The sequence below is a fragment of the Vidua macroura genome, chromosome 1 (assembly GCF_024509145.1).
Source record: "Vidua macroura isolate BioBank_ID:100142 chromosome 1, ASM2450914v1, whole genome shotgun sequence".
NCBI lineage: Eukaryota > Metazoa > Chordata > Aves > Passeriformes > Viduidae > Vidua > Vidua macroura.
In genome coordinates, this window is record NC_071571.1 from 93557847 (window position 1) to 93583208 (window position 25362).

At 37.8% G+C, this 25362-nt stretch overlaps 2 protein-coding genes across 7 annotated transcripts in view; one reads left to right on the forward strand and one right to left on the reverse strand.

Annotated features, from left to right (window-relative positions):
* Nucleotides 1-3629, forward strand: part of TEX10 (testis expressed 10) — a 54387-nt gene extending 50758 nt beyond the window's left edge. For all 6 annotated transcript variants that reach the window (XM_054002607.1, XM_054002520.1, XM_054002431.1 and 3 more), the window contains 3 exons: nucleotides 1386-1567; nucleotides 2507-2717; nucleotides 3393-3629. In XM_054002607.1, coding sequence (XP_053858582.1) covers nucleotides 1386-1567; nucleotides 2507-2717; nucleotides 3393-3506 — 507 coding nt within the window. In that variant the 3' untranslated portion in view covers nucleotides 3507-3629. The remainder of the gene's footprint in view (nucleotides 1-1385; nucleotides 1568-2506; nucleotides 2718-3392) is intronic.
* Nucleotides 3630-3683: 54 nt separating this feature from the next.
* The window catches only part of INVS (inversin), an 81955-nt gene continuing 60276 nt past the window's right edge, over nucleotides 3684-25362 (reverse strand). The window contains exons 10-16 of the mRNA XM_054002340.1: nucleotides 24746-24852; nucleotides 21347-21559; nucleotides 14384-14685; nucleotides 12219-13026; nucleotides 7920-8152; nucleotides 6855-6935; nucleotides 3684-4774 (exon numbers count right to left, since the gene is read on the reverse strand). Coding sequence (XP_053858315.1) covers nucleotides 4659-4774; nucleotides 6855-6935; nucleotides 7920-8152; nucleotides 12219-13026; nucleotides 14384-14685; nucleotides 21347-21559; nucleotides 24746-24852 — 1860 coding nt within the window. The 3' untranslated portion in view covers nucleotides 3684-4658. The remainder of the gene's footprint in view (nucleotides 4775-6854; nucleotides 6936-7919; nucleotides 8153-12218; nucleotides 13027-14383; nucleotides 14686-21346; nucleotides 21560-24745; nucleotides 24853-25362) is intronic.

A 25362-nucleotide genomic window follows, 5' to 3' on the forward strand; every position in this document is an offset into this window, starting at 1 on the left:
TAGGGAGCAAAGTCACCATGGAGGCAACATCCTGTATAGGAACTTATCTGAGCAGCCTCATCTACTGGACTTGTATAAATAGAAATGTCTCCGTTCCTGTCGTCTTTCAGACTGGCTGACCAGCACATTCCATCAGTAGTGTTGGCCCAGTTGGTCTTCAGGATGGTTCTTTATATCCATCTAGATCACTATTTCTTAATTATGGTTGATCAGGAAGAATGTTACTCATTTTAATTGTTTGGTGCCTCAGTGTCCTTAGTATTCAGCAGGGTCGTGGTGACTGCTGCAGTCCCACCTTTTGTCAGGCAAGACCATCATCATCCTGCCTCTGCACCTGACTGGTACAGGGTCAGCCTGGGACAGCAATCTGTGCTCGTGGCCTTAGGCTGGAAGGATTTAAAAGTTTTAACTCATAGTTGTTCTGGACCTCTTACCTCTCACAAGTAATGGTATGAATGAAATACATTTCATATTTCTGCAGCTTGTACTTTATTGATCTTTTTTCTAAACATTTCTAAAAGAAACAGCTGACCTTGTTAAGTGAACCAACTCCCTCTGTCAGCTTAAAACAGTGTACTTGCAGGTGAGCAAATTAGGCTACTCTCAAACTCCTTAAATAGTTCTTTAAAGGTAAATGGTGCCACACTAGCAGTGCATGATTTTTTTATGGCTTTACAAGACAAAAATCTAGGGTACTTACTCCATAGTACTTCAAAATTTAAACTGCTTTCTAATTCACTGCCTCTGCAAAAACCAAGAATTTTTTCTAAATTATTTATCATGCCTATAAAATCCTTACTCAAGATGATGTTATCTCTTTAACAACAACAGAGCATCACCACACTTTGGGCTCACAATCTATTTCATTAGCTTTGATTTATGTTAGTTCATAAAGCTCCTGTTGGGCTCCAAAGGAGACTCACCCTGGTGACAATCCAGTAGAAGCTTTCCTTTCTGTAGCATAAATCAGAGTTTCCTTCTACCTGAGTGACTGCTCACTGCCATTTCAAGACTCAGAAGGCCTTCCCAGTCCCATGATATATGCTTAAAAGGAAAGACCTGCTCTGCCCAGAAGATTGTTTGTGCCTGCACTGTCTTTCAGAGCAAAGCTCAAAGCAGTGCTCTGTTCTGCAAATATGTTCGAGATGAGTGTTTGTTTAGAAGGCACGGAATGAAGATGTCAATTTAACCTTCTGTTGGTATGGGTGGCAATTTATTGGGAAAGCGGGGATTTGAAAAAAATGCAATGGGCCGTAGAGTTTGAACAGAAACAAAGTAACACACATCACCATAGGAAAGCTCTAGGTTTGCTTGTATCCCAGCAAAAAATCTTGTATAAAGGGATGAACTTGGGTTGTTGGTTTCTTTGTCTCATTTTAATACAGGTTGGATTGGTTGTAATACCCGATAGCACAGCTGGATCTGTTCTATGTGCCATAAATAAGCTCTTGGATCAAGCCTGCATCATAAGTGAAAACCTGCACAGGTTCTTGGCCTCTTGTTGTTACAGTCTTCTGTACTTTCTGCTAACTATAGACAGAGAGGATGCAGAACACTTACAGAAAAGGTAAAGCTGTTCTTCTTACCATTTTGCCTCTATCTTTGCAGCCACAAGTATTTAGAGATGTGAAATGAAAGGATACCCCCTCCCCCAGAGGTTTTTTCCCTGTCTCTCTTTTGCTTACTTCAAATCAGTACTTAGATTTAAGAAAAACACCTGCAAAGTTACCAGGAATTACTTAAAACAGTAACTGAAGAAGGTTTCATCTCAAATTGTTCTACTTGGATGCCAAAACCATCCTGATTTTGTAAAGTTGGATATTTATACCTTAAGCTTCATTAGATACATTGAAAAGCACCATGCAAAGGATTTGGCTTTATGAGTACTCTTAACTGATCTATGCTTCAGTTTTAATACTTCCCAGGCATCGTTACATAGACTGCAAAGCCATTTGATTTAAAAACCCCAAAAGCTACAGATAACAAGTTTGAACAAATTCACCTGAAATGCAGGAATGTCTTTAAACAGGTCAAACTTTACCATATACAAAAAAGTTGTTAAAAGCTTCCTGAAAATTCAAAGCCCAAGTCGTCCTTCTCTTACTGTATTTAATGACTTGCATATCACAAATAGCTGAGTCCATTACTTAATTTCTTATGAATCTTAAACAAAGATTCAGGTGTACCTGAAAAGTGACTGAAACAAAAACCTCTTGGCAGCTGTTGGACGCAGAAATTGCACTGCGTGAGAGATTAAGCAACATTTATAGCTTCCAGGGCAGGGCCTCAATTTTTTTCCAGTGCTATACAAAATTTTGGAATATTTTCAAGTTTGGCATTTTCTGGTACAGGATTTTCTGCTTTGCCACTAATTTTGGTGAATGCAGCTGGTGTGATTGAATCCACAGAAGCAGGTTTCCTTGTACAGCCATGCAGCCAGTTCACAGAGGCATCCTTGAAATGTGTGTCCTCAATCATTTCAATTTTGATTATCTTCTCCCCTCAGGGACATGCTGTGGAGATCATGCATTTCTGCATTAGCACTCCTGCCACGGTTACTGAGGCTGATGCTGCAAAGCCTGCAAGTGAGCAGGATCTGTCGGGAAGAGCTGCCCGTCGTTGCTCAGCTGCTTCGCTTACTAATGCAGCACGGGCAGCTCAGGAGCCATATGATAACAAATGAGTTTCTGGTGCAACAGATCATCAAGGACATCATGGTATGGAACTTCTTCTTGTTTCCCAGAGACCACGTGTATGTCACATTTATTTTTAAAAGTCATTGCAAGCAGTCAAGAAGAGCCATTTTCAAACAGTGGTGGTGAAAGCAGATGTAAGACATTATGGTGAGGTTCTCTAACCTGCAGGTTAGGAGGGGGTTGTTTCTCTTTAGTGTTGAAAATGCCAGAACCAATTCTTGTGATGTTCCACCGTGGGTGGGTTGTATTTGTTCTTACTGGATTTTTTAAGCTGCCTACATAATCCTGAGAAGAGGGAATTCCTGGGATGGGGTAGTCTGTTGGTAGCAGTTCTCAGACTGGGCTGGGGAGCTCTCCTGGACTGGTAGCACCATGCTCATTTGCATTTTAATTGCCTATAAATTGCAGAATTGCAAAGTAAGTGAGCCATTCTAATTAAGAGTAAGGAAAGCACATCTGGTGTTAACTCACATACTTGGTAATGTAATGACTTGGTGTACCCAGTTGTAACACTTTATTTTTTGAGCTTTAACAGACACACTGTGTTGAAATGTATAAAAGAGAAGAACAATGTCAGTGTGTGCAGGGGAACAGGGCTGTCTTGTACCTTTAACAGTGCACCTGATTACTGGTAAAAACAAAGCCAAGTTTTGCAAATGCTTGGGTTTTATTTACCTTTTTTCTCCTTCTTTCTAGACACTGAAGAGTGGTGAAGTTCAGGAGCAGTGGCTCACAGACCTCCATTACTGTTTCAACATCTACCTTGCCTCTCATCCCCAGACACCTGGCCCTATAAACACAGTATATTGAAGAGGTCCAACTGCATTTATTGTAAAGCATTTACTTCTATTTAGTTTTGAATGGAAGGTGTTGGAACAAAGCTTGTCAATTTTTTTGTAAGTGAAACAATAAAAATTTTACAGAGAACTGCAATACCTCTATTGCCTTTTTTTTTCAAGCAAGTAGATCTTACTATAAAGTGTTTTAGTAAAATGTGGTGACCACAGTGAGGGGTGTTAAAGAAAGTCCAGTCCTTGATGCTGAAGAGCTTGCAGAGAAAGACTCATACTGACTCTACTCATCTATTATTTTGAAGCATCACATTATTTAAAAAAAAACAGTAGAATTGTGTAGTATCAAGTTGAAAAAAAAATTAGAAAACAATATGCCTTAGAGTAACATTTTTTATTTTTGCTGAGTTCATATTTTTAAATACTTTGTGCAAGGTAAATACTGTACACTGTGGCAGCTCCAAAGCTATTACGAGAACTATTTTATAGAATAGGGCCCATCTTTTCTTGCTTCTCTATTTAATGCACATAGAAGAAGAGTTATTTAAAAAATTAGTGATAGTTTCAAAGGGTAGAAAACACAGCCCTATTAGTTTCCATAGGTTGTGAAAGCAATTTCTTTAGTGTTTTATGTCAACATGGCTACATTTCCATTTCCTTCCAAATCCATAGTTAGCTAAGGAACAATTGTTTTTTTAGTAGACAAGTGGAGCATGAAGGCTGTTCTTCCATTCCTGCTTCGATTTTGAAATTAATTTAATGAACTTGAGATAAAATTAAACATTGGTTTCTCAAAACTGTAATATCTTTAGTACAGTTTTGCTCTTTTTTTGAAATGCTTTTTTACAAACACATTCGAAATTCCTACTTTTTGCAATGGAAAGCTCTGATTGCCTCTACACTGTTATTGCAATACCGGGCTTAGTGCTTCATTTTCTGTCTTCAAAAGCAATTCGGATTTCATCCCGTGTTGGTAAAGAAATTAACAGTTGCATTTAAAAACCAGTTTGTACACAAAACGAGTCCGGGTCCTTAGCAGTCTGCTTGGCATGTAATGCTGTGATAATACAAAACTGAAAATGTTCAAGTTTAATACATCATAGATGGCTTATACATTATGAAAGATAACAGCTGTACTGGAATGGATTTTAAATTCTAAACATTGGTTTGCTTAATGCTTCAGTCTTGTATTTTTTGGTTTTGCAGCAGTGGTTGGTCTCATGTTGTATGAAAATTGCCTTGATTTTCCCATGTTCTCCAACAAATTAACACACTGTAGGTTGCTCACTGTAAAAGAACAAAATCGTTTTGATGAGTTACCCTAGTGGGTGAAAAGCAGCTTCATCTACACTGTGTTCTAGTTTTCATAAGCAACGAATCTGCTGAGAGCAGAAAGTGACTTTTTCCTGGCATCTCACTGCTGATTGTCTCTCAGTAGAGTTTGGTTTCTGCAGCACTGGGTACAGCTTGTGTGGAACACTGATGATGCTGCTGCTGCGTGTGGGACTTCAGCAGCCTCTCATGGGTGCAGTGAGGTTCACCCCCATAAATGAATGTAGGGCTCCAGACTAACACTATACTCTTGGCTGAATTTGCTGAAGAGCAGAAAGAGATTGTGTTGAGCAATCTTTAGCAACATGAGCAATGTTTAGCCCATTAGGCAATGGGCTCTTTCTAGAAAGTCAGGGAAAGTAGTCCAGGGGCTAAAGCGAGTGCTCTGAATTGCTCATGCAATGTTTTTTTATTTCCTGTAATGTGCTACAAATAATATGACTGTTTTCCTTTCCCAGGTTTGTAAAGATTAGCTGCAAACATTTCAATGCTTTATCCCAAGCTAGAATGGGATAAAAGTTGATCCCAAGTGCAAATCCAAATGTTTCACTGAGGGTGTGAACTCAGCAGATCTTAAAGACGTCTTTCTAATGCCAAGAGTTGCAAAACCTGCTCCTTTGCAGCTCTGAACACACTTTAATGTCCACAGTGAAACAAAGAACCAGGCTGTCTGGTTCTGCTGCAGAGCGCCTCTTTAAGTGCCACTTGCTGAATTAACAAAAGGAATCTATTTAATTTTAAAAAGCCAAACAAAGTAGAAAAAGAACAAATTTCAAGTTCTGAAATGTTTTAATGGTAACAATCCTAAAGGGCCTATTTGCCAGAATATTCCAAAGTACTTAGCCCCTGCCTGTATCTCCCATCCCTTTTCTACCTGTCACGTGCCTTACTGAACAGTTCCTTTGAACACTCTACATATCCCCCATCCAAAGTGTTTGAGTTGAGTGTCAATCCCCAAGACAGATTTGTCACCGCACGCTTCTTCCACGAGCTCTATGAACATTAAAACTCAGGCTGACAGTCAGCCTTCACCTTCCCAAGTGCACCTTCTGCAAGGGAAGAATGAAACTGAAAAGTCCATTCTGACCTACTCCAGGCACCTACGTCAGAAACGGAGTATCTGGCATTAGCCACTGACAGCTCTGAACTTTTCCAACAAACGTAATGTTGTCATGCACAAAGGCAGGCAGATGAAAAACATGTTATTGTCTTTTAAGTAAGGGCTAAAGTTCCCTGAGCTCCTATTAGGTGAATAAAAGTAGGTAGTGTTCTGAAGGAACTGGGCAGAGTTCCTATCACTAACCTATTCGTCACCAAGTTATGAAAGCAAAGGCCACTCCAGCCTCAAGAGAAAGCCTTTTTATTTCAGAAGACAGGGAGATCTGTTGTCCTGAAAAGTTAAACGAAAAGAGCTAAAAGCTCTTTTAAAATTTAGATTCCTATCTGCATGAGGAGGTGGCAATCAAACACCTGTTTGGTCATGCCTCTTAATTAAAACAGTTCCCAGGCAGTGAAAGAAAAAGGCCTCTGTCTCTTAGTGAGGCAGAAATTCACCTACAGTTCTAACAAACTCAAGGATAGGTCCACTGTCGGATTTCCTTCTGACTTCAGAGTTGTGTTAAACTACTTGGAAAATGTATTTTACTTTCCTTTGCAAATTACCTGAACTTCTGACTCCTTGAAGCAGTTGCTGTGTTCCCACCTAGCTGTGGCCTGTCTGACTGAGGTGTAGCACAGCCAGGAACTCCAAATGCCCAGCGGGGCACTAAACCTTCACGTGGTGAAGCATCAACATTACCAAAGCCCCCAACTCCAAGTAAGTCCATCATTTTTTATCCAAATCACTCAAGGATAGAAGTGCAGTGCTCAGTTAAGCCCAAAAGTGTTGAAAGAAGGATTGTGCAATCACAGTTTGCCAATAGTTACGCATTTTGATAAGACAGCCCAGTCCTTAAGCACATTGTTTTCATATCTAAGAAGAAACCAATCTCAGGTATATAAACATCAAAGTATTCTTAAAATGGATGTGTCCTACCTGAGACCAGCTGCACATCAGAAAGTTTCAGCTTAGAAGGAGATCTTGCTGACTGACACACTTTGCCTTCCTGAGAACGCCCTTTAACAAACAATGTGAACAACTCTGTGTTTATCATATAGACGTGTGGTTGTGCATAGCTACAAACTATTTCAGTAAGTTACAGCATTCTTTTATCCTAAAATTACTCTCATTTTTTATGGGGAAACTCATGAGACATTCTGTATGACAGAAAATCGTGACAACCACAAGTGAAATTTAACTAATGTTAAAATACGTCTTGCTATAAAAACAAAACAAAAAAAAAAGAAGTTACTATAAAATAAAAAGAAGGAAAATAAATTTGTTAGCTTTATTTATTTTATCCTTTTTGGTTCTCAAAGCTACAGAGCCATGATAGAAGTGACTTAACCACCTGTTAAAGTATAGTTAGCATATCCTTACTCCATCAGTGTAAAGGAACTCAAGGTCTAGAAGCAATACTTTACCTTTTCTTGAAGATGCATTTCTTTGCACGTGCACATTCAGGCACAGCGCAAAGCACTGCAAAATTATTATAAAAGACAACCTTGCTCTTGCCATAAAGACCAAATCTTCATACAGGAAAGTTATCAACATGGAACACATTCTTCATATGAAAATATTTTTAAAACAGTACGAAACAAACAAAAAAGTTTAAAACAATGCTTTAAAAAAACAAACTATGATCCAGACAGTCACTCTGCATGGATACAGCCAGCTATCCCCAGCTTAACTGCTCTGTTCTCTTTCCACATTGATATATGTGAGCCGCTCTGGCAACGGAATTATTTGATTGCTCAAGACCTGTGCTGAAACAATGCTGTGTGGGGATTCAAACAGCTTTAGCAGCAGCCATTTTAAATCACTGAGTTGTTTGGTTTATTTAACCTGAAACAGAAATACAATTGCCCAGAACACCTGAGACTAATTTTTATAAATTGTTAAAATTCTTAACAATTAGATAAGAAGTGCACAGATGAACAGATTCTGTTATAAAAATGAAAGCATAGTTATACAAATAAATTATAGTGAAAAGAAAATTACCATATATCTGCTTTAGGATGGACTGCTTGCTGGTTTTTATGGCTGAGCTGGTTTTGTTTACAGATTTCGGGTTTTTACATGAAGGAACTGATTTCAGAGGGCCATGGTTCAGCTGCTTCTTCCAAGCAACCTGAATGAAGAAGGCAGCTGCCTCTTGTCTCCATTTGTCTTCATCTTCCTTGCAGTGCCGCTTAGCACTAAGGAGCTGAAACAACTCCTGTCTGAGCTGGTAACTAGAGAGCAGAAAAGAGAAGAGCGCTTGTTTTAGGTGACCTGTTTTAACTTCCGTGCTTTCCACGCATCAGTTCACATGGTGGATTACATGAGTAACTGGGAAAACAGAACTCCCACTGATGTGCTAAGTCACTTGGATGACAAATGTTTGTTCAGAAGAAAAAGTAGGAGTTGGGTTCAATTTTGGATGCATCCTTTATTTCACATAGTTAGGAAAGACCTGGCATTACAGGTATCAAAAGTTACAGTGCTTCCACATCAGCTGATCAGCTGCTTTATAAATAGAAAATCAGCAGAAGACAAAACTATAAATATTTATGGTAATAGTATAATCAGTACTGCTTCCTCATTTTCACTATATTCACAGGTTAATAACACCAAACTTTCTCGTGTGCCTTAGCACTTCATGTCCTCAGTCAATCAGTGCAAGAGACAAACCAAATCTGCCTCTGTGGGTTCCACTGCACATTTCCTCTGCAGAAAGCTGAGCTGCTCTCCACCCCTTCCTCTGAAGATGCTCCCCTCACCTTGTTTTCAGCAAACTCTGTTTTTTCCCTTCCCTTCATAGGTTCCCTGTCTTCTGACCCAGCCTTGCCTCAGCTGCTTTGATCTTACACACAGTCACATCCCTCTGCGAGTGGCAGCAGCAGATTATCTGTCCCTCACACTCCGGTGGCAAATGGCACCGGCAGCAAGGAGTTGTTTGGGGTTTTTTTTTCCCCTTGAATCGGACGTAAGTATTCAATCAGATATCGGCGTTTCACACTCACAAGTCAATTAACTGGCTTAGCAATTAACTCTGAATCCTCCCAGTACAAACCTGTCACAAATGAGCATTGAGTAACACTTGTAAAATATTAATTATAAGTTGGTAACAGGCCAAAACACATTGATCATCATCCCCTCTGGTGTTCAGAAAGCCTTCTAATGGATGCCCAGTAAAGCAAAGGAGGAAGGAGAGAGAAAGAGGTGATTTTTTTTCTGTTGCTCCCTCTGCAACAATTTCTAAATTAAAACAAAAGACAACAAGCCAAATACAAATTGTCTAAATATATGTTCTAAGCCAGTGAACCACATAATTCAAACAAAGCAGCAGCTCATATACAAAAAATGAGTACATAAAAGCACAATAGAATGCCAAAGGGAGATGATATGCTCCATTACAGCCCAAATAATTTTAAACTTCCAATAAGCTTAGTAAATTACCTCTGTGAAATTTGCTGGGTGAGACAAATGTATTTAATCTTAATTTAGTGAAGCTTCAGAATTCAGGCATGTACTGTTATGCAGCTCATTGAAATACATAAATGCAGGCAGCAACTGCATCTTGTCAGGGCCTGCAAGTTGTGAAGCATGGTATGAATTCAGAATGGGAGTATTATTGAGACAGAGGGAAAAATTATCCCGTCTTCTTAAATAATATGCCACTTTTAACTTTTCAACGGGGTAAGAGAGGAAAAGAAAGTGAAGAGAGAGAGAGTACAGTTGCAGTGACTTGCTAAAATAACTTGAGCTAAGGATGGGTTAAGTGAATACTTAACTGCAGAAAAAACAATTGGGCAACTGTTTTATACTGGAGCAGAAAAGAATACTAAGCTACTCTCTTGGAATTCAGTAATTACTGCCAGATGCCTTTGCTGATACGTGAAATGACCCCATTCACAGTCACTGCACCTTTGCACCCAGCTGTGATTTCAAGTTTGCAGAGAACTTCTGGTAGTTTTTAGCAACAAGAAAACAACTGTGAGGTTCTGACACTGAGAAGATGCAGGCAGTTATCTGTAGAGCAAGTGCATACTGTTTTAATTTAGCTCTCTTGTAACAGATCATTCTGATCCTAGTGAGAAAAAAGGAGAGTGGGACCAAGTTTGATACAACATGAATCTGACATGGTGCCTTAAAATATACCTGCTGCTTAGTCAATTAAACTACTGCACATAAAAGAAAAATGGAATATCCACGTGCAGAACAGCAAAGCTGGCAAGTGGTCTTCTCACTCCGTGTTACAGAAACTCGAGTTTTAAAAAATACTGCTGGCCAAAGTATGGACACAGCAATAATATATTTTAAAAATACAGCTTGACTCCAGTGGGAGAACAACAGTGACAGCAACCAACTTATTCCAGCTTCTGTCGGCTTCCTGTGGGCCCTGGAGCGTGGTACAGGTCCTTGTGCCCCCCAGGAGAGAGAACACAGACACAGAATGTGTAAGCCTCACTGAGCAAGATAAGCAATTAACCTTTGGCAAGCCACACACCTTAGACTATACACTTTTGAGGAGTACATTTATAAAGTTTGCAGATTTGGGAATTGAAACATTCTCCTGAGAACGGCAAGTATAATACACTTAAGTAGACCAGTACCACTCTGCTGTTGTGTTTGCCTTCAATAAGGAAATCAAGACTATAAAATTTGCAGAGCGAGACAAATGCATTTAGTTCTAATTTAGAGAAATTCCAGAACTCTGGCATGTACTTCTACATGTTTCTAATGTAGAATTACACAATAACATTGTCTAATTTTACTGCTACCTACAAGTACATGCTATTTACCATGTGCAAGTTCGGAACAAAAGCAAACACAGGACTGTGGAAGAACTGCCCAACTAATATCTCCTGCAGCCTTGCAGAATTTAAGATCTTTGTTAGTGTTCTATGAGTTCTTGCAAACAGAACAAAGATATTTACTTTTCACAATACTGTATTTAAATAACAAATGTAACTTAAACAATCTTTAATTCCCACAATTTCCAAATTGAAAGTGTTAGTTAGTGCATGCACTTCTTGGAGAGAACGCACACCATCCCTGCTTCTGCAGGTGCAGAGTTTCGAAAGGCCTATCCAAAATCTGTAGTGTGAATGGAATGCAGATTTCTGTGCAGGTAAGGAAGTTTAATGCATGGCTTTGGATCCCAGTTCCTGTGGGGAAATTTGCACAAGCACTCACCACACGTGGTTTTGCTTTGTCTTAAAGCCACGGCACATGCCTGCCCCTCTGTAAAGATTTTTAACTTGCAGATACTCTCTCCTAACCTACTCCTGGCTTCCTTTAGCTTTTGGTATCTAAGTGATTTGAACCCATAAGACAAGAACTTGGGATCTACATCAGAAAAGAAGGCCAAGGAGCAAGCAGCAGAGAGAGCAGAAGTGGTGGAACCCTGGGGAGAAAAAGTGGCTGTTTTGCTTCACAGTTCAGAGGAATATGGCATGGAATCACAGAACCACAGAGTGGTTTGGGTTGGAAGGGATTTTTAAAGACCATCTCATCCACCCTCCCTGCCATAGCCAGGGACATCTTCAACTCAGAGTCCCCCAGAGAAACTGTTAAACTAGTGAGAGACCTGGAAAGAATATTGGTAAACATATGCAATTTATAGTTTTCCGCATCCAGTAAAATCAAAGAAAATTTAAATTAAAACAAGAAATAAGAATAATTTGCATATTATATACTTCCCTTAGATACTCTTCCTGCCCATTTTGATAAGAAATTAAATATTAAGTAGCAGGTATTTTTAAAATGACTGCATTTCTGAGGCTGAAACTCACACATTCATGAACGCAGGATAATGCTGTGGAAAGCATTCTTCTGTACAGCAGTTGTTCCTGCTTAATCGAGGTATTCAAGCTACCTTCAAATTTTGTCAACGAATACTCAAAGCTCCCAAACAGTCCGTGGTTTGATTATCTGGTAAATGTTAGGTCAGAGCACAATTTCCAGTGTGTCACTGAACTCCAGGTTTAGGCAAATCCTGATTTGCACTCTCTAAAGAAATATCAGAGTTTGAAATAGAAGTTTTTTTTTTTATTATTTTTTTTAATTGAATTGAATTGAAATAGAAGTGTAACAATTTCTCTGATTATTGAAAGACATCACTTGCACTTTTTATGAAGTTACTAATGTAATTCTATGCAACTGGAACCCACTTCCCTTGTGTGGAGAAAGACACTGGCCTCGTATGTCACTGGCAACATGGTAAGCAAAATAAAGCACACTGCCAACAAGCCTAGTTTCATTTACATCTGCTTGTATCTCACTCTTCTCTAGCCACTGAAGCAGTAATCTTACCTTCTCCACGTCCTCTGTATGACTGTGGCAGCGTAGTTCTTCTTCCGAAAAAGCTCTTTTCTTTTCCTTTCTTTTTCTATGATCTGCATTCGAATCTCTAAAGGGATTAGTTCAATATTTGTACTTTGCCATGGAACAGAACATAATTGATCATCTGCATTCCTGGATCCAATTTTGCCTGTTTTTTCCAAGTTCAACGTGTCATCAGAAGCAGAACATGCTATTGGGTTTCTTGGCACAGTCCTGGTAGGTTCTGCCTCAGCAGACAATAATGAAGAGGCCTTTTTTGCTGTTTCATTGTTTCCCACTTTGACAGTTTGTTCTGCAGCATGCAGGCTGTCATTTCTGGTGCTTACAAACACTGTTTTGGCACTTCCTGGTCTACTAGAACCAGCTGGTGAACATCTCTTATCATTTATCTCTTTATTTCTGGGTTTCTGCTGGTGCCTTTTGCCTTTGGAAGAAGCTTCACCCAGCTTTGAGTTTTGCACCACTCCACCCGTACAACCGACATCGCAGAAGAACACAGCCCTTCCTTCACCATGGTCCCTCTTGCCAGAGGGAGGCTGACTTGGATCCTTCAGCTTCTCCCCAGCACTGGCAGTCCTACATGCAGAAGCAGAAAGCCTCCTGCTCCTCCGAGCAAAGGCATCCGTTGTGTCAACAGCGTGTTCCTTGTGCTTTTCTCCGTCCTGCTCCGCAGCAGCTGCAACCTGATGTTTCACCTCAACTTTTGTTTCCTCGTTTGCTTTGCCACAGTGGAAATGGACACAACTTGACTTGCTTTTGATGTGTTTCCTCAGTGAATCTTTAGACAGAGAAATTGAAAACAAATTCAGTCTCTGACCCAGCAAAACATAATTTATGTCTCTGATTTTTTTGCTCAGTTACCTTTGGGGCACACTAGGATTCACTTAAATGAACAAAAAAACATAAGCAGGAAGAATCAGAAGAGGACACAATTGCCTGTCACAGTAGCATCCCAAATGCCTTCATTTGCTTAATGTTTTACAAGTGGTTTTCTTTCTAACATTACATTTGAGTTAGATGCCTGAAAAATTCCTGCTCTGTCCACGCTGTATCCTGGCACAGGATAACCACTGATCCAGGAAACCCAAAGCACTTGGCTTCTCAGTACTTCCCTTGACATCCTGAATGATATTATCAAGTCCTTTCTATTTCTCCCTTGCTGCTGTGTGATCACTGCTTCTAAACAGTCTGGTGAGGTGACTTGGAAGCCAGACTGGAGTGCAAAACTGAAAATTCACCATCTTCCATCCACCTTCCATTCTGCTTGGAAATTAACAGGAAAATGAAAAAATAGACCAGAGAGGATGAAATGTAACAGACAGGATGTTACAGGGTTGACAGGAGAGGAAAAAGAAAAGAAAGAGATCTTTGATATACTGTCATTCCAGAAAATCATCTGGATCATCCAAAACCTGATGAAACCATGCTATATTTGTAATGTCTTTTTATATTTGTAATGTCTAACAGGATACCCTTTTGACTGGATAACCAGATCAGAAAACACTCAACAACTGAATCACAGTTTTCACAGTCCAAAGGGTCTAAATTTATATTTAATTCTAATGAAATGACCAATGAAGTCCATTAAAGTTTTTGTCACAAGAGGATTGATTGAAACACCTAATGAGAACTGACTATACAACTTCAAGGTTTAACCCTTGTTGCATCAACTTTCCTGGAATCACTTCAGTAACAAAAACAATTACCTAAAAAAGGCACAGCATTCTTCCAAACACCGTTTGGGTTGAGCGAGAGGATAAATCTAGTTTAAAAACCAGAGTTACCATTTCTCCGTTTACATTTTTCACGTGCACCACAGATATGTCAAATATCTTTAATGTTATTTTCTCTGAATGGTGCAACTAATAGAACAATTGCCCACAACCTGTTTTCACATATTCTAGGCATTTTTATACAGACCGTAAGACACTGTGCTGGTGTTTTTCATTACTTCACCCACATTTCATTACTTCACCCAGAGCAAAAGAATCTGTATCTAACTTTGCCCTGCTGCACAAATTGCTCACTGATGAAAGAATATGAAATCAGAGAAAGACAAAATGGATTCTATATATGAAGTACTCCCAAGAAGTGGACAAAGCAGATAAACAGCACAATTAAAGAAGATCACAAACCTTGCCTGATCTTACGACCTTCGCTCTGAGGCTCTGCTGACAGGCAGCTCTCCTTTGGGGTCCCTTTGTCATGACCAGCTTTAGGTGAACCTCTGCTGTTTCTCCCTGGCTGGATCTGTGAAGCATTGAGGGACAGAAGCCTCTTGCTCTGTGTGTCAGTTGCTTTGTTGGCTAACCGTGGGACACTGGTGGCCTTCTCCCGATTTGTGGGATTCTGTTGTACTTGAAACTTGTTTTGTTCCACGTTCTGCATCCCTTTCTGCAGCTTGGCTTCTTTCCTCTTACTTTCCTCTTCACGTTTCCTGCAATTACAGTCCATACCATAAGAATTTTGAAGATTAAATCTTGGGAGCATATATCTAACTTGAACACACTCCTCTCTAAAAATCTGACACTGTCACAACAAACCTTGACTTGACATCTTTTTTTGTGAGAAAAGGACACGTATTGCATTGAAATGTCTTAGCATGATCCAAAACAACAACTGTCTTGCAGCTACAGCCTGATGAAGGTTAAGTCCCTGTCAGCCAGCTGCCCATTCAGTTTGCAGTTGTTTTGACTTATCTTAAAACACTCACTGAAAACAACTAAATTTAGGGGGTTTTATAAATATACAAAAATTAATCATTACACTAGTAACTGTGTTTGCAATTACTAATGAGCAATATTTTCATGTGAATAGTAATGCAACGCACTGTATTTGAAAAGCAAAAAAATTTAACAGATGACAATATCTTTGAAAATTATTTTTTGTACTTAAATGTGTCAGCTAGTACAGACAATTATAAACCAATTTTGAACTAGCTACTGATACTAACTAGCTGCTATGTATTTGTCATTAGTGGATAATTAATTTTACATAAACATTATAAGTCATTTAAATGACAAATACTGATAATATGAGCTGTGAATTAAAAACTTGTATGCACATAGTATGCCATTACAATGGTAACATTTGGATTTGCAAAATTAAATAAGTCATGCATCTCTTAATGATGTAGCCATAAAAGAGAATTTTGGACAAACTTAGGAAAGGTGCATCCATTGAATAAAATTTTGCAGCCCATTTTGAAATATAGTGGGCTATCATTGCACTTTATCTTTTAAATTCTTGTTCCTACCAAGCAGAATAAACCCAATAGCACACGGCAAATGTTACATGCCTACCTCCCACTGAATTCATTTTTATAAATTAAGCCCTGGTTGTTGGATGAAGTGACACTTTTCCTGTTGGAACGGACAGGCGGTAAATGCCGTATCATGTAGCTGCCTGGTATTTTAACTTGCTTCCAGTGCTCCAACACAGTGTGCAGACTGTTGCCACATCACCTCCCAGCATGGCGTGTGACAGGTGAGTTATGCAGCACGCCAGCCCCAGTTCCTGTGAGTGGTGTCACTGCCAGCGCGTGTCACTGCAGCGCGAGCTGCCAGCCAGAAGCCCTAACTTTATCTGTCAGTGCTATCTTATCAAGTATACTCTGCAGAAGAAGCTGATTGAACTTTGCACCTGGAAAGCTGCTAATTGATCTAAAAAAATACACTCCTAGCAGCCTGGGATTCAGTATTCCCTCTGGCATGAAAAAAAAGTGGCTGCTTTCAATTAATATTGGCATTCCACAACCGGACTGTGTGGGGATGTTGGGACTGTGTACAGTATGGATCTCACTGCCATTACTGTGCCATTTGAGCTGATAAATCAGATCTTGCTATTCACAGAATAGTAATTTTCTATTCTTCACAAGAATAGGCAGCCTGTTACCAATGTCCTCTATTCAGGGTATTAGAAAAGGAAGTGTGAGATGGGCTGTGTGATACACAATCAAGCTGGAGTGACCTGCACTCCTCTGATGAGCAGATCAACCCAAAACAATAACTTCAGTAAAGTTATTCAAATGACACAGGACCAGAAACCAAGAAGTAAAAAGTGTTTTTTTCTTTAAAGGTTTTATCTGTGTGCTAATTTTTCAGATTAAACTGAAGACAGAATAAAGGGAAGGGATTTCAAAGCTCCCTATTCATAAAGCATCATCAGAATTGTCACAGTACAGCTTAGTTGAATAATAGACTCCTGAATACATAAGACCCTTCCTTTGTGTTTTGCTTTATTTAATCAGAAATTCAGTTTGTATTACAGTGAAGGATCTCTTTGAAATTAAAATTTCCAAGTTTTACTGATGTCCAATTTAAGAGGCTAGGTTTCATGAACTAGTGAAGGAAGTAGACAAGATTCTAACTTCAGGTTCTAACTTCTAACTCTCAGTGATTCTCAGGAGGTTCTGGCAAACCGAACAGGCTCCAAATTTGGGCTCTGAAGTTAGATAGCTACAGCTCAACAGTGCTAACAGAGCTGGCAGGCCAACATTTTCCATTGCAAATGCAACATAATTTTGTCCTGAATGGTCATAAGCTCATATTTTGTTGCAAAAGTGAAAGAATGAAAACTGAGACTTTAGCAGATGGAAAAGGAACAGTTACAGCCTTACATGCACATTTGTGAAGACACAGAGATGTTTTGCATTTTTGATTCTGCTAAAATGAATTCAACCTTTTCTATTCTGTTAAGAATAGAAACTTAACTTTTTTATCTATACGCTGAAGGATATTTTAAAGGAGAGCGTTTTTAAAGTTATCCTTGCAAAAAAACCCCAAAAATTTACTTAAAAAAATCTCAACTGAAAATAGATCTCCAGGTATGATCCTATTACTGGTAGAGATTTCTCTGGACTAAGAGCAGTTATAGTTCATGTTGTATAAACAGCATCTCCTGCTACACAATCCAGCACGATGATTATTTTCAAAAGAATGATACCACTGACTCATGATGTGTTCAGCCTCTGATCTATAACTATCTTTTAAACTGATAGTCCTTAATAAAAGTGTTAAGATGACAGTTAATTTCTGTCCAGTATTCCTATGTTGATGGGTCTTCCCAAATGTTTAGAGCAGTCTGTTAGCTCTTACCTAAGTACCTATTTTTTCCTCAGTCATTTCTTGTATGTATTTTACCACCATTCTGATTTCTCATTTAGTCTTCAATGTGCTTACAATCTTCTGCATCTCGGTGTTATTTTCAAATTCAAATTTACTTTTTAAATGAAAATACAAATTCATGATGGATTTATGTGAAATTCTTATCAATATACACTTCCAGCTTAAAGGTGACAAATAAGAAATTTCCCATGAGGAAGTATGAAGACTTCAGGCAAGTCTGAATGACAGCTACTGTTTCTCCATGGCCACAAAACTTGTTATTCAGACACAAAAGAAAATTGAGTTAGTTTGATGTAATTTATTCTGAAGTGTAAAAAAAAAAAAAAAACCACAGAACAGTTCAGTCTACTTAGCATCTCTCATGGGCCAACTGGTTTTTCACTCTTCCTTTTCCAATGAGTATTTTACAATGTTTTTTTTGTGATATCTACCTCACATCCTTTGTCAGTTCTTATTTAGCACCTCAGCTTGTTTAGCTTTATCATTGTACATTCTTCTTACTGTCAATTTTAGTAATTACATCAAATTTCCAATATTTGCTTTCCCTTTTCAGGTTGCTGAAGAGCTCATTATTTTCTCTGTTGCCACACTCCCCTATCTTTTCTCAGCATGCAGCGCTAACCACTAGTCTTCCGAAAAACCTCATAATCTACTTGTACCCTCTTGGCATAAGAACATTTTCTAAATCTACTGAGGGCTGTTTAATTGAACTGCTTATTTTCTTCTTGTTCTTCTCTTCCTAAATATCATGAGCTACTTACTCACTTTCATCCATTTCCCTTTCACATCCACATTCTCAATCAGTTTCCTTCAACTAGCCAGAATGAAAAACAGAAGTATGGATTCAGGAACTTATCCTGAGAAATTGAAAGGGGAGGTGAACAAATCAGGAATGAGTTCTGCAGCCCTTTCAAAATCCAGTACATTGGAAATTAGTTTTCTCTGAATATGTTTTAAACACATAAATATTATTTTCTTAAATAGCTGGTTTTGCAATAAGTAAACCAAAATCCTGTTTCTAAAGTCTGGAAGGGATCTCAGGAAGTCAGGAAGGCTAACAGGGTCAAATTGGGTGGTTCAGTTTTTTATCCAGCTATGTCTTGAAAACCTTTATGGACAGAGACCTCTTTGGGCTGTTCTACTGGTTGATTGTCCCAAGGGTGAAAGAATTTATCTTTATTTCCCATTGGGACAAAATCTCTTGTCCCAGCTTTTGCCTGTTAAAAGTTTCCCAGAGATCAGAAACACCAACCAGACTACAGTTCCCCAGATTTTTTTTTTTTTGGCCCTTTTTGAAGCTGGGTGCAACATTTTCTTTCCTCCCATCATAGGGGACCTTCCCTGGTCTCTGTGATCTTTCAAAGATATTGGAAAGTGACCTTTTAAGGGCATCAGTTAGTTCCTTCTGTACCCCTGGATGCAGCCAGCCTGGTCCCATGGACTTGTGTAGGCTGAGTTCTCTCAAGCCTGACTTAATCTTTATTCACAGCTGGCAGTTCTGCTCCTCCTTGAACCAATTCTCTTAGCAAAGAGGCCTGGCAGATTGAGGAACAGAAGGCATTGAGTACTTCTGCCACACCTGTGTCTGTTGTCACTAAATGCACCATTCAGCAACAGGCCCACACATTCCTTGCTCAGCATTTTACTAATGTATTGCTACTTTTATTAATGTAGAGGCACAGTCTCACTTTGTAACCTGTAACATGTCTTTGAAGTCTCAACTCCATTTGAGTTTTGGTGTTTCTGACACCATCTACATGCCCAAGCAATGTTTTTACACTCTGCCTTTGTAGTTTGTCCCAGCTTCTGCCTTCTGGAAACCGCACTTTTACATTTGAGCTCTGTCAAGGATTCCCAGCTTACTCAAATTGGTCTCCTGGTGTGTGTCTCTTTGCTCAGTGACATAATAGTGTGCATGTTGTTTTGGCCTTCATCAAACTTCATTTTATAAATTATGATTTCTTTGATATAGGAGAAAACATGGGAGAAGGTGTTTGTATAGAAACATTTCTATAGTATTTAAATACAGTGAATGTAATTTTAACAGAAAATAATATAGGTATGAGATGCTGGCTGACTTTTTGTCATGGTAAAAAGGAAAATAAAAACCAAAAAGAAAAAGAACAGACTATCTAAACCCAAGTAGATTTAGGAGTGATTTATCTTAGAGAGACTCTCTAAAGTAACATATTACAAAGCAAGTTTAAATATCTACACTGAAATAGTTGGGGAGAGGGTGTGTGTCTTCAATCTAGAAGCTCACCATCATTCTGGATCCCCACATAATGTCTACTTTTATCTGGAGACCAGATTTTTAAACACCAGTAGGGATAATAGTTTTCTGTATGCAGGAACACCCTGGCCAATTTTAGCTGTGGAATGCACAGATGGGGACGCAGAATGATGACAACATAATGTCCCCTTCAGTTTATTACAGATCATAAAATTGCAATTAAATAAAATTTGTTATGTGACAACCTGATTTGCTTGTACACTCCAATTGTACTGTAATTCTCTTTTTATGGTATTTGGTACACAGACTTTGTTTCTATTGTTTTCAAACAAATCAACAACAGCTAAGTAAGTTTCAGAAACTACATCAGAAACTCACAAAGGAAAACGATTATAAAAATATCCCCAAATTTCCATGAGGCAATTCTTTTCCATTTAATCTTCTACATAGTGGATCAGAGATTTTTCCAAAAATGACTGTCATCACAAAGGATAAAATTATTTAATTTGGTAAAGTCAGTTGTGACCACACAGCAATAAGAAGAGCCCTCCACATTAAAAAGAAATCTTTTCCAAGGCAGCTTCTCCATGCATAGTTTTGGCTTTACACTGATTTCAGCAGAAAAGGCAAACAGTAGGAGAGTTACAGGTTACAACTTCAGGACATAAAGATGTGAGTAAGAGATGAGTTACCCAGTATTTCTAGATTTGGTTCTTCCTGGGGAATAATAATTGTTTTATAGTAGCAGCAATCAAACCCAATGAAGGTCTGACTGGCCAATTATGCAGAACATCAAACTACCAAATTTGATACAGACTGGAGTGCAGCTGAATTTGTCTGTGATGCACAGATGCAGCAAAAATACCTCTAGGTGGAATAATTATGTTGTGTGCTTTTTTCATATGATCTCTCTTTATCAAAATAATACTCCCAAATCATGCAGAAATCTTTTCAGACTTATGTTTTTTCATTTCAGAATCAGCTGCTAATTTCATACTAAGAATCTTAAGGGTAAACTCTGACCAAGCAATGTATTGTGATAACCATTTACGTACCCTCTGAATTTAGAATTTCACCACTGTGCTACCATTACCACATTTAAATTGGGCTGAAACTCAGCCAGAACCTACACATCTTGCTGATAACAATTTGAATTGCATATGTTAGTTATCTGTAATCCAATATAACCAATTCATAGGAACTCTCTAAATCAAGACCACAAAATATAAGTGCAGAGAATAATAAGGCCCAAAATGAAGTTGCAGATAGAAACCAGGAGCCCAGGTTGCTAGAGAAACTTAAGTTAAGCCTTATTAAATCAGGCTTTCTCTGGTTTGTTTTCAGTTTTTTTTTCCTCAGCTACTGATTAATTTCTGTTCAAAACTGATATCAAGACTTGATAGGCAAATAATTATTTTCATTACCTTAAAGTGATAAATGTTTTCCAAGCATTTTTATCATACAGAATATCAGGCAAAGTTAATGGACACTAGCATGTTATTTCCTAAGCTTTTGGTATTTTGCCTTGCTATAGTATATTATACAAGGTTTGTTATTTAAACTGGGATTATATGGAAAATAACTTCCATCTGTCTATAGTTATATGGAAGTTATATGCTTCCTTCAGTTTGAATTTTACCAAGAGGAACAAAAACTGATGAGGAACAGTCATACATTGATAAATACAAACTTATAGCAAATGTCTATGTGCTGGAGTAAATTTCAAGTCTCAGACTTACTTGGCAGCAGCATCTTTTCTCAGCTGTTCATGTTTCATCAGAAGATTCTTCCTCTCTTGAAAAGCCTTTCTAACTTTGTATCCTTTGTAGACAGCCTGAATTTTGAAAGCAGCAATATCCTGAATGGCAGCTATAGACAGAGCCCCGTGTTCTAACATGAACTGAATCACTTCATGGTGTTCACCAAGCAAGGCATAATCAAGTGGAGTATATCTAAAAAAAAAAAAAAAAACCAAAAACCAAAAACCATTACTATTGATCTAGAATTCCAGTTATAAGGTGCTTTTCTTCACCCTCATTTCATAATAAAGCAACTTCTAGTATGAAGATAGATTAAGCACCATTTCAGTGGGCTGTTTTTCTCATCTTTTTAGGCATTGTTTTGCTACTTTATTCATTCTACACACTGTGGTTATGTTTAAAGCTTTTTTTTAGCCTCCTAATATGGAAGGGGGGAGAGGGGAACCTGAAGTGTTTGGACTAAATCTCCCAAAGCCCCATCCACAGTGTTAAATGCTTTTAAAAAGCAGTCTTTAAAATGTGTGATTGAATATTTCATATAGAAATATAAAGAAAAAGTAAGTTAAAATATTTTTGTGTTATTTCCATATGCATTTAAGTTCTAGAAATCTACTGTCAAATCTGGCTTAGCTTCTATAACATCGACTGAAGATACTATGACTGACAGAGCAACAGGATTAGATCCATATCAAAGGATAATGTCTTTTTTAGGGTATTAGGAAAACTTAAGTCTGTTTTCAAATGGACACAGGTTTTCAAAATATTAAATTGCTTTGGGTTTTAATGGTAGCAAAGATGTCTAGGCCTTTTTCAAAATAATTCCCAAATTACCCACTGTCGACATGGGAGCAGAATCTACCTAGCTCCCTCACTAACACTGAAACTTCAGGGAAAGACATTTATTGACTGAAAATTATCAGTCACAAACCATAATCAAGACCATGTAACATAAGACTATCCAATAACAAATGTCAGTGCATTTGACTGTGAAAATTAGGGCTCTTGCTGATGGTAACTTGCTGGGACGCAGCACTGGTAAGTAAAGAAAAACAGACAGAAAGCACAATTGGACCTGCCACACAGCAATGGCTTGATGGAAGGATAAACAGTATCTGAACTGAAGTGTCTGCAGGAATAAAGACAGTGACATAACATGAAAATTTGGATGTCAAGGTGTGTGGCTGATAGCATTTAAAGATAACCTAGCATTTTGATAACCTAGAGATGGGAACTTCAGATGGAACATTATTTTAGAAAAACACATTTTGGAAGTATTCCTTATGTTGAATACTTTAAAGACACAAAAGATACTAAAGTAAACTTTATGAAGTTTAATTTAGCAGTCATGAAGATCCATATTTTTAAACGTGGATTCTCTAACTCCATCTGAGCTACCTTTGAAAGTAAAAAGATCACTTAAATCAAATGTGAAGAGGGGTTTTTATGACTGGACACTTACATACACTCCTCTGTTGTGTCAGTTCACAGCTTGGTGTAAATTTCCTTTTCCCTTGGTTCTCTCTAAAGCAGAAAGCTTTTAAATCAAGCTGGCTTCACAGGGAACCATATGAAGACATCAGCCATCAGCTGTTATAGGCAATTTAACATGAAGGTGGTCAAGCAGCAGCTTGATGCACCCAAGACATTAAGCTGGACTACAAAATAAATTTGCAAAGAACAACAAACCCAATAGCCTCCAGATTAGCACTTGATCACATATCTGGCAAGCAAGAGTGTGCTTTAAAATTCTTGATGCAATCTCAGTTCTATCTTTTCTCTAATCTTTTAGTTATAACAACTATGTTAGCATTTTAACTGGTATCTCATACTACTCTCTAAGAAAGTAAAGAAGGGAAGCTTTTTTTCCTATAGGAATATTTGAAAAAAAAAAAAAAAAAGCCACTATGTAGTGAAATTGTTACTGATTAAAAACCAATTTCATCCAATTACAGGTGAATCTTATCCATGATGTTATTTTTCCTCTTCTTACAACACTTAACTTGATTTTCCACTTTCCAAACTTCCAATCTCTTAACAATAACACAAAGTTTGTCGATATTTATTAAGATGCAAGTATGCAATTTTTATATGTAGTTTAAGAGAATTGTATTAAAAGATGGATCCATCTAGAAATACTGGGGATCTCTTTTGTCCTGCACATGCACTAGTGTTTATCAGCAGACATTTGGAATACTGCTAGTTGTACGTTGAGTAATCTAGATTTACACATTAAATATATATTAATTCCAGAAGGGAAACAAAAAAATATACTATCTGAATGACTGTAATAAACCAGCTCAAGGTCTTTTCTTGACATTTGAGCACCATGAGAAAATTTCTACAAAGTAAGGATAACAGCAGTCTCCAATCTGGCAAAATTGTGGCTTTTAATCTTACTTATTAAAAGTAATTTAATTAAAACTGTTTATTCAATTTTCTATCAAAAATTACTAAAGACAGCCTTGACACTACTTAATTAGAAACTAGTTATACTTTCGTTTGTGTTTCTCAAGAAAAAATAAGAACAGAAAAGGAAGAGAGATCTGAGTGATTTAGAGTGGAGAACAAAAGAAAAATGATAGAGGAAGAAAGCAATTAAAATCTGGGGTTAAGTACAGAAGTCAAAAATTGAAATATGAGGTTGCAAACACCTTAAGTTATTTAAAATGCTGAAATATTCAAATTTATATGGCATGCTGTTCATAATCTTATAATTATGAGGAGGTCATCTACTCTAAAAAAAGGCATTAGAAATTTCTGCTAATAGTAATTATCTTCATGGTCAGGTGACTAATTCGAACTCCACAACCCAAATCACTTTTAAAAATCTATTATTTATATGTCAATGAAAGACAAAGAAAAGAGATGCAAATGTGCCATCTCTTTATGATTATAGGAGACATTTTTTTTTAAAACCAGGCCTTTAGAATACAGTACCACCAGGTACTTTGTAATCACCATTTAAAAACATAACATTACATTTCTCCCATTCTCTTTCTTCTTGCCGTATTTGTATCAAATATAAAAGTAAAATTCCAGTCTATTCCAACAGCAGCAGAACTGCCTTTTCATCCTTTGTCCATACATATCTGCCTTCAACTCCCTATAAATAAGATAGATCTTTAATATTTCCAACAAGACTAGAGTGAGTAAATACTTCCAGAAGATGGTTCAGAAGTATAAAAGTTGAAGTTGCAATGTCTTAGTTAAAGAAGGGAACTTTCACATCAGAAAAGCTGCTTACACTGAAGCCTAAGGTCATAGCACTCCTCTGAGATACAAGATGACAATTCTCTTGCAGCATCTGAACATTTAACATTTAAATGGAAGGCAGTGCTTTGGCACAATTACAAAATAACACCTTGAGACAAGCAGTACCTCTCTTCGCTGTTCTCCATGTGATTGGGGAAAGCATCAAAGCCAAGCAGTAACTTTATAGCATCAAGGTAGCCATTGTTGCAGAGCCAGTGCAGGGCAGTTCTGCCCTGTAAAACAATAGAACAAAACAAAAATAAACATTACCCCCAAACTCTACCACATCACAATAAAAGTCATAAATCATAGTGTAATCCAATGCTTTTCTGGACATAAAGAACAAACAGTTCTTCTAAATAAACTTCCTTGTTAAAATAAAAAGAACACAAAACTTAAAAAAATGAAATTTTTTTTTAACAAGATTTCAACACCAGTGCTTTTTCACCTAAAACAGCTGAAAAGTAACATTAGAAGACTAGCCTTAGAGTTGCTTTCTTTGCAAAAGATGTACAGCATGCTCTGTAGAATTCATAATGAAAACCACATTTCCATTACCTGGAATTATCTATGCCCTACGACAAATAGCTACAGAAAATTTCAATAAATTGGGTGAAGCTCTTTTGACTGATGAGGTTCTACTGACTTCTGAGAAATTACGTCATATAACAAAGAAATCTGTTATAGGTTGCACAATTATTCTGGCTCCTAATTTCAATTATTGCCTGAATAATGGCACAAAA